The 9,588-nt window shown below is 39.0% G+C and overlaps 2 protein-coding genes across 2 annotated transcripts in view; both read right to left on the reverse strand.

Annotated features, from left to right (window-relative positions):
• apbb2a (amyloid beta (A4) precursor protein-binding, family B, member 2a) overlaps nt 1–762 on the reverse strand; it is a 41,841-nt gene extending 41,079 nt beyond the window's left edge. The window contains exon 1 of the mRNA XM_072439626.1: nt 568–762. The gene's annotated coding sequence lies outside the window, so the exon portion shown is untranslated. The remainder of the gene's footprint in view (nt 1–567) is intronic.
• Nucleotides 763–1,173: 411 nt separating this feature from the next.
• Nucleotides 1,174–5,850, reverse strand: dele1 (DAP3 binding cell death enhancer 1). Its single transcript, XM_072439630.1, has 12 exons — nt 5,675–5,850; nt 5,097–5,214; nt 4,767–4,869; nt 4,372–4,516; nt 4,063–4,275; nt 3,911–3,990; nt 3,728–3,824; nt 3,506–3,648; nt 3,270–3,428; nt 2,682–2,774; nt 2,305–2,464; nt 1,174–1,722 (listed from the first exon to the last, which is right to left on the reverse strand). The coding sequence occupies exons 1-12, from the start codon at nt 5,703–5,705 to the stop codon at nt 1,484–1,486; spliced, it is 1,581 nt and encodes a 526-aa protein (XP_072295731.1). The 5' UTR covers nt 5,706–5,850; the 3' UTR covers nt 1,174–1,483.
• Between the last annotated feature and the right edge of the window lie 3,738 nt (nt 5,851–9,588).

A 9,588-nucleotide genomic window follows, 5' to 3' on the forward strand; every position in this document is an offset into this window, starting at 1 on the left:
TAATACAATCAAAACGTCTCTTTTTTCTCATCTTAATGTGTTTAATACACCCTTCAGTCGGTGGTGCTACTCTTTGCAAAGGCAGATGTACTAATACTGAGGCTTAAAGCTTTAAATTAGAGAATGACATCATTGGACAGACACTGGCAGAGAGAATCCCCTGTGTATTAAGTAGCCATATTCCTCATTCACTTCAGACATGTCTTTATTATAGCAGCATCTTTCCCCCTCTACAGTCAGAATCGAGACGCAACAGTTGGAGGCACGAGCCGGGGACACAAATGAACTTGGAGAAAAGTCAGTGATGTCATGGGTGGAGTGTCTCTGCCCCTCGGTCGTTTCTCGCGCGGCTCATTCCCATTTCCCCCCCTCGTTCAAACTCGTCCACACTGTCATCCCGCTGACGCCTTTAAAGACCCGCGCGCCATTGCGACCGCCTCGCGCAGGTGGAGATGCCCAGATGGCGCTCGATTATAACATACGTAACGTGTGCAATAAGGCGCGGTAGATCTCCTGCACCTCACCTCAGACGCGGCGGCAGAAGCGCATCTATTGACATCAACTCACCGCTTTTTGCCTCGGGACTTCTGCGTGTTGCTCCGGCCCCGCGGCGACAGACTGCGGAACGCGGCGGAGGTGACAGTCGCTTTTTGAAAGACGCCAGTCCGCCCCGTACAGCTCCAAACCGGCCCCCGTTATCACAGGATCACATCACATCTGCCCTCCCAGTCCCGGCTCCTGCTGCGTGCGCGCTCGCGGCCCAAAGCTGCGCACTCTCTCTCTCTCTCTCTCTCTGCGCCAGTGTCCCGAGCAGCGCCGCCTCGTGGACCAATCAGAGCCGCGGACGCAGGGACGCACCTCGCGCGCGGAGCAGACGCATCCACAATAACAAATGTACCTGTTCATTCTGCGACGAGGCCGGTAATTAAATCACACATCATCGCGCGGTTACGTCAGGGAGGACGGTGACTAATGAGGGCTCGTGCTTTGACTTCTGCGCGGCCAAATTGGAAGATGTTCAAGGTAAAGATAATATACTTTTTGTTATGTTTTATTTCACCAAAACTGCAACTATGTGTGTGTAAGTGATGTTGAAATAAAATAATTTATGAATAAATGTATGAGATATTTGGCACTTACACACGACACATAACACCACAGACATATATTTTTAAAAATGTATTTGTGCATTTAACATCATAATTAATTTTGGCATACATACAGAATTGAAAAAGTGACCCACTTGTAACAATCCTTTTGATAAAGCACTTTTCAGGGTATGATGTTGCTATAGCAAAACAGCATTACAAAATAACAGCCAAAGCAATTAAACAAACTATAAAAATGAACTTTTTATATTACATAGTAGTATTTGTTCACAGAAATACCCAGTATAAACAACACATAGTATCTATAACACACTGTTCCTATCTCATTCACACAACCAAATACATTCTTTAGTTTGACCTGTGTCGACTGCTGACTACACAATTCCCAGGGTCCATTTGCAGGTGTCTCCCGTGTCACTCTGTGGAAGGAGGTGAAGAGGCAGCGAGGGCAAAGCAGGAGGCACAAACAGGCTCCCGGTGCTCCACGAGTGAGGCATGAGAGCGGCTGGGAGAGCGGCACCACTGGAGGAGAAAGTGTCACTGACGCCCAAAGACGAGAGGGGTCGTTGAAAACAGGGAACTGAGCGAATCGAGCGCAATAGGACATTTTGAGCTGGAAAAGAGCAAAGACGTGTCAGCAAAGATCCAGAAGGCAAAGTGAAAAAAATACAATTGTTACATTTCTCAAAAAGGCTGGTCACCCAAGAACGTACTGGGGAAGGGCACTTTTAAAAGTAGTAGTACTTAAAACGTACGCAGGTAACATGAATAAAACATATTTCATCAGACAGCTATAAAATACTGTGCAAAATGTGTCATTTTAATCCAGTTTCATTGCCATTATTATGTGTCGATACACTAAAGGTAAGAGCTAATTATAAATATAAAAAATAACATCTACTCTTGTTCTTCATTATTATACAATTATTTTTATTCTTGATAAAACAACTATTCTTATTCTTTATTAAACTGTTATTTTTATTCTTCATTAAACAATTATTCTTATTCTTTATTTAACTACATGACTGATTAATTGCCTGTCACTCTTGATCTCTGAACAATTACTGCTAATACATAGTTTAAACATACATTATCACTGCAATATTGGCTCATTATAATGATATGTCATGCAGTGCTAAAGCTAACAAAGAACTGAAGTGAATGCCAGTCATTCCATCAGCGCATGTGGGCTTACTGTTCATGCCTTCGTTACTGGGCGACTCCAGGAGGCTCTTCGCCTGCTTGTTGCCCGCTTTTGCAGCTTTTCTGTAGTAATCGACCGCTTTAGTTCCATTCCGAGTGACCCCAAGGCCTTTTTCGTAGCACTGACCCAGAAAGAGCAGAGCATTGTTGTCCTGCACAGATGGAGGGAATTCCTTATTAAGCAAGATGCAATGAAGATTTGAAAATAAGATATTAAAAAGAACATTAGAGAACATCAAGCATAAAATCAAATCTTAACAAAGCTTGATTAGTTAGCAGTGCTTTTTAATTGTTGCTCTGCTGTTACATACAGTATATTAGGGCTTGTTTAGGTTTTGAAAAAAACTAGAAAGATCTACAAGCACTCACTCCACTCTCTGCTGCCATCTTCAGGTACAGCACAGACTTGTTCCAATCCTTTTCAGGCTTCTGGGAATAAACCGAGGCGAGACAGACCTGAGCCTGTGTATAAGAGTAAGCAGCAAAACATGAGTATAGATTATAGATAATAGAGTGTGCAGGGGTTCACCTAAGTACAAGTATTCAAGTCATTTTCATGTTGAGAATTTAGAGAAAATTGCCTTGTTGAAAAAATGTGATGAAAGAGGGAACTTGTAAGAATAAAGGACTTTTAACTCATCTGACCAGTGTCCCTCAGATCTTTCTGCAGAGCCACACATTTTTGACACAGAAAGTATATTTGTATAAATCCTCGTAGAGCACCTGCCGATTTCTGAACTGGTAATGTTCTGTTGGTATTGAAATTAGTGTATTAAAGTGAGCAGCTCGGTAATAATATGTGCTCTATGAGAACTAAGGTGCCTTAATACAAAACAGGTTTTAACATTCCTAAATGTAAACACATGATCCATTTTATTGACTGCCTCCTACAAATAAAAATTAACCTAGAGGAAATCATCTGCCATCTCTCGGTAGTGGATATTTAATTAGTTTTACCTTGGTGAGTCCAGCAGAAGAAGCCTCCTCCAGAAGGTTTGTTACAGACTGCTGTTCATCTTCACTGAGCTGCCCTCTACTGGTCAAAAGCAGCTTTGCGTAGCGGTACTGGGCTTGGGCATGGCCTTTGGCTGCTGCTTGTCCATAGTAATGCATTGCCTTGGGATGGAAAATCACAAAAGATAAATTAAGACATGATAACTAAGTTAGAGGTTTCTGATCTGATTGAGCCTCACTTTCTCCATATCAGCGCTGACTCCTCGACCTTTCTCGTAACAAACACCGGTGTTAAACTGGGCTTTTGTGTAGCCGAGTTGAGCTGCAGCCAAAAAGCAGGAAAACGCCTCCTCATAATTCTCATTGTTGGCATTTTGTAAACCTTGGAATAAATAGAGAAAATAATATTCAGATAAAACAGGAACTAAAACAGTATTTTACAGTGATTATTGTTGTTTTACCAATTATGTTGAGGATAACAGGAACACTAGTGTCTCCCACATGTCTGACGTTTTGAGCTGCTTCTTCTACTAGCTTTTCATTCTCAGATGAAATGGTCTGAAAAATATAGAATTGATTAATCCAAAATTTGACAAGAGATAAATACATATTATAGTTGTTGTAATTGTTGGTGTGGCACTTACTTTGTCATTGATTTCTACCGTTTCTCTCTTATGAGGTTTAGCTATATTATCCAGAGAGGAGGAGGAAAACAAAGAATCCTCTGTGGAGAAAAAATAATTTAATTTGATAATCATTAGATAGGTCACACAATTAACTTGCAGGGTAAACAAACCAAAAGAAGACAAATCATAGTCTAAAAGGGTCCTCTGGTGATCAGGAATAGGACTTCCAGAAGAGAACAGGTCTTCCTGAGCGTCACTGAGCTCGCTGGCTTCACTGTTGCTGCTGCTGCTCTGATTTATGGACAGATCTTGAGTCTGTGTTTCTGGGACGCCCTTTAGACACAAAACACTTCTTCCTCTGGGCAAGATATCACGCCTCGACACTAGTAAACCCAAAGACACATTGCTGTTAAGTTAAATCAAATACTGGTTTTACCATTTTAAAAAACAATTTGTATTGTACATAGAAAATGCCATACAACTCTCCAGCAGGATGCGGTAGCCACATTTGCGCAGGCTGCTTGTCTCAGTCAGGGCTCCTGTGGTGGAACGAGGCTCAGACCCAGAGGAGAGCTGGGAGTGGATCCTCCTGCACATCTGCATGAACAAGACTGCTGCTGCCCCCTGTGGACAATACACATATGAAACGTATGGTTCACGATCAGTTACTTTGTTTGACAAATATTTATTTGATGATTATGTTACAAACTATGGGAACTTTTGTCTTAACAGGGTTTTATTTTAATAGTTTTTATCCAGGTCATATTTTTATCCAGGTCATGAAATTAACAAAATACTATGTTGAAGAATAACTGAAATAACTAAATATTCCGTTTTCAACAGTAAGAATATCTGCATGTAGAGACATCCATACCCATCCCACTGCATCCAGAGCTGTGTAACGTGGGAGATCCGCAAAGGCAAAGTGTGAAGTCCTCTGCTTCCTCCTCCTCTCTCTACCCTCTTCTCCTTGGGAGCTGCAAAAAAGAAATGCCATCAATTTCACTTGTGCTTTTTAAACAATTCTCCAGGCATATTTTTGGTAACTAGTCCCCCAAAAGTGTGACCTGTGCAATGAAGCTAGTCTGTGTGGACAGTTCACAAATGGGAGAAAATACCAGCATAACGTGATAAACTTGTCCAGTTAATCATAAGCCTCAAAACATGTGCTTGATGTGATGTTAAAATTAGAAATAGTCAGTACCTGCTGTCCGAGCAGTGCCGGGTGTTGGAGAGGAGTGAAGAAGTGTTGATAACTTCATCCTCCACATGATGGTTCTGGGGGAGACGCAGGGGGCCATTGGCGTGATAACGGTGTAAAACTGCAAACAAAAACATTTCATTTCAATACATAACACTTAAACACAAACTAAAGTAAAGTTTCTATAAGTTGTTTTAATCACATAATATCATCATAGTCTAAAATACTATGCAATATGAATTACATTATATAGACTAATTTAAAACGTTGTGTACATTTATACTGCAATTGCCAAACTGATAGACAAATAGATACATACATTTTAAATGAAATATAGATATAATACGGTAATGCAAGAAATGTACAACTTGATCCTTCAAAACAAATATAAACCTGCTGATCCTGATCACTTACACTTTCACTTATCAAAGCAGAAATGGCACACATTTTCAGTTCATTTACGTTTATCTATAAATAGCCATGTTAGAATAAACAGGTGGAATTCGGTATTACGTTCATGCATCCGGTTATAGGGCATTGTTTGTTTACTTTTTGCACAGTGTCAATGTCATTGGTCTCACCTCGTCCCACCAGTCCTTGAACTCGCCACATGTTTCGTCTTTGGGGCTTTAACCGCAACAAGGCACTGAAATCAAACCTTCTTCACTTTCACTCATGGTCGAGTTTGGCCAAACAAAACGATCACAACAGCAGCAGTTTGCGATAGTTTCACGAGACCATGATCTACAGAGCGACCGGAAGTGAGACGGGTGACGCAATAAGCACGTTCTCCACAGGAGCGCCTCCCAGTGGTCTGGGAAAGAATAACACGGTGTAAAATAGAACATTTGCTGAATTTAAACACAAAAACGTCAAAGAAAGGCGAATTATGTCTTCACAGACACCATCAAATCTAACGTGAGATGAGCTCTTAAAATGTCTGTATCCAAGCTATTTTTTTATTAGGTATACTGTATTATTTATTTTGCTCTCACATGTTAATGATGACATAGCTATAAGTCTAAATTTGAGTAACAGCTTACACTAGCTAAAAAATGTAAAAAAATGTCTTGTCTTGGCAACAAATGCTCTAAATATCCAATCCTCTACCGCTCATGTTGACTAATTGCTGTAAATTGCGTGTTTTGTTCTGATGCTAAATCTGAATGGCAACATTCTCACTTATATATTTATTCTCAGCTTTTTTCTTCTACTGTGCATTGTGTTCTTTGAATGGTATGTGTTTGCTGAACTTTTAGTTTTAGTGTTAAGGCCTTCACATATTTTTTTCTCTCAGTTTCTTTTTAGGCTGAGAGCCTGAGTCACATTCTGACTACAGTTTGGATTGGAAACATAAAAACAGATTAAACCAGTGGTTGAGTATATGTATCAGTCATTCAAAGTACATAACAGAGTCTCTGTTCCTTTTTTAAGACTTGGGACATCAACTTTAGGCCTGTGTCACTAAACAGTGTTTGCTATTGAGGCGTTAATGGTAGAATTGCAGTAAAAAGTCCTGTCAATGATAATTTGGGCCTCCTCAGCAGGAGTGAGAGTGTATTTGAGTTTGGACAGAACTGGACTGAACATTGCTCTATGAGAATAACTTAGCTGTGGTCAAAGATTCTGATAGCAAATCAGGACAGAATCCAGTTCTGTTGGAAAGAGTAAACATTCTTAAAGTAAATGGGCAAAATAAATTAATGATAACAATAAAATGACAAAACACTGTTCTGGCATTTTATATCAATCTATTTGTACCGTATATTCATACTGGTGGTTTTCAGATTCTATACGGTGATTATTTCATACTCCCAGATGAGGGGCAAGAGCCAGTTTACCCTTTGAAATATCTAAAAGGATAATTCAGAAATGTTGAGCCTGTTCATTTCTGTTTCAGAATGTTTTAATTGAATAGTTCACGTGCCCCATCTAAAAAATGTTGGCCTGTTGTTGTGATATCATCTGAACCACAGCAGCACCGGCCTCTTTCCTCCCTCTGAGTTTCATAATCATCATCATCAAATTCTAGAACATGGGCAGAACTTCCTGAATAGTTGCCATGGCGACACCGTCTCGCACATCCCTCCTTGGGCTAAAAGTTTGGGCCGCAGGAGTTTAGTGAGAGAGAGCTATTTCCTGCAAAGCCCTGGGGCCAAATGTGTCTGGCCAATTGCCATTATGAGACATTGTATTCAAATGAAAAACAGGAAATGTATTTATGTATTTATTACACTTACACTAATTGATTTGATCCTGTAATAGCGATGATCCTTATAGTTTTAGCTGGACAGAGAGCTGGCCGATATTGACAAAAATGTTTACCTGATTACAATAATCAGAAAATACGTTCCAACAGAAATGTGCTTAAAGATATATAAATGCATTATTTCATTTCTAACTATCATACAAAACAGACATTTCTGTAAAATTCCCAAACATGCAGAAATATCACTTCATACACTTGTTTCTTGTTATTTAAAAAAAATGCTTTTTGGGATAGATTTTATTATAAACAATATATACCCTATTCAAATGTTGCCTATCTTCAGACGAATATTCACAATATTATTGATACTTATTGATATTTGATATATATTTGATATTTATCGGTTTTGTCCATGACAATTTGAAATTGTCATCATTTGGGACAGAGGGCGGGGCTTGTATTGTGTAAGTCTATTGGAGGTTTACTGGTTTTGAAATATTATCCAAACGGAAAATCTACAAATGTTTAATCTTATCATTATTTGTTACCGACTGGCTCCAAAAACCTGCAATATTAATGTTAGAGCTTGAGGTTTCATCTGTTATGTCTTCATGGTTGAATAATGGCACCACTTTCTAAAACCAAACAAATCATTTAAATTTGTTTATTTATGCTGACAGAAAATACATAGAACTTTGTGCCAGTTTTTTTGTTTCATGTGGATCGGCCCAATTATTACATAATTACAAAAAATAAGTACAGCTGCAATCTGACAGCTAAACGTTAAATTGTACAATATCCGGACCTGCCCAGCTCAACAATGGGATTCTTGAATGTTTGGATGTGAATATAATCTGTTTCCCATCTCCAGTTGTTGAAAATTGAGCACAAATAAGTTACTCTACAAAGGTCAAAGTTTCTATTCCTTCCCATTTCTAATTAAAAGTTATGTGTAAAGTTTTCAACCACTATCTGTTTTCGTGCTGGCTTTCTCCTCCCAAATCCAGCACCAAATAAATGCACTGCTTCCCGGCACTGGCTGTATTGTTCTGGCCGCCCGTAGACCACCTGCCTCTGCCTCTCGTTTTCTCATCTTCCTTGACATCTTTTAACCCCTGTGATTTAGAACCTTGCTGAATCACTCGGACAAACAGGACTCTTGCGTATGTGCAGATGTGCTGGCTGTGTTTGGTCAGCTGAGAGCGCTGGAGCGAGGAGGCGCGTCGTGCTGCGCTGTCCATGCGTCCAGTCTCGTGCTTGTTCTGTTTAATGTGGAGTGTCAGTATCAGCCTGAATCAAAGTATGGAGTAACTAAAGGGCAGTTACAGGTGTTTTACTGCTTTTTAAATGTTCAACCCCTTATTAGAGATACTTTTATGGATAAAGTACTCTATCAAGCCTTTACCACAGAATTAAGTAGAAGAAATTATTGAGGTAATGACAAAGATAGTTCTTGAAGTTGTTGTTTTGGTTATGAAGAGTTATAAATCCATCTTGATTTTTTGTCCGTCCAAAAAAGTTTAAATAGCTTTTAGTAATTATTGAATTAACATAAACTATACAAACTTTGATTTTGTGTCATTTAACACAATTCATATTCAAATTTCTATATGTATTATTTTTCAAAGTTTTGCATAATTTCAAACATTAATAAAACAACAAGAGAAGAAAAAGTGGACCAGAGAGAGCAGAAAAAAAAAATCAACAAAAGCAGACATCCGATAGGTGGGAAAATAAAATACATTTCATCCTCCAAAGTCTGACCGCTGCTCAAAGCCACATGTTTTTTACTGATAGAGGATCAACTGACTCTCAATTCAAAAACCTTTCTCAAAGACAATCTCACTTGACTCAATCTCGATCTGTCAATCTTTCGATTAATTGCCCAGCGCTACCTCTTCATCTCTCATTTAAAAAAACAAATTCCAATCAAAATGTATTTTTACATGTGTGCTTTACAGACATTAAAAGTACATTCAAATCACAACAGAATTAATTATAAGCATAAATAATCCCATTCAAATTCAAATGTATTTTAAAATGCAGATCAAATTCCCTAAAACACAACCTAAAAAACACATTTCTTAAGCAACATACAGACACAGTTTCTACAATTAAGAAACATACTGTTGTGAAGACTAATTTAATTGCTTCCAAGCCTTTCAAATGTTCCAGCGCTCTGAATGGAAGTCTGCAGTGAGAGCAGAATTTGTGTACTTAATTAAGCGAAGGAGGCGGGTTAGAAAAGTCAAAAGGGGGGGTGTCTGTCGCCCCTCTCCCCTTCTT

Source organism: Eucyclogobius newberryi, unplaced genomic scaffold (assembly GCF_026437365.1).
Source record: "Eucyclogobius newberryi isolate DKJ021-1_F unplaced genomic scaffold, fEucNew1.0.hap1 SCAF_11, whole genome shotgun sequence".
Classification (NCBI taxonomy): Eukaryota; Metazoa; Chordata; class Actinopteri; order Gobiiformes; family Gobiidae; genus Eucyclogobius; species Eucyclogobius newberryi.

Bases quoted from the DNA above. Each gene is read 5' to 3' on its own strand.
- dele1 (XM_072439630.1), bottom strand. From the start codon at position 5,705: ATGTGGCGAGTTCAAGGACTGGTGGGACGAG. The intron at 4,870-5,096 runs GTACTGACTATT...TCTTTTTTGCAG, and splicing joins CGGCACTGCTCGGACAGCAG to CTCCCAAGGAGAAGAGGGTA. The intron at 2,775-3,269 runs GTAAAACTAATT...TCTTATACACAG, and splicing joins CTTCTGCTGGACTCACCAAG to GCTCAGGTCTGTCTCGCCTC.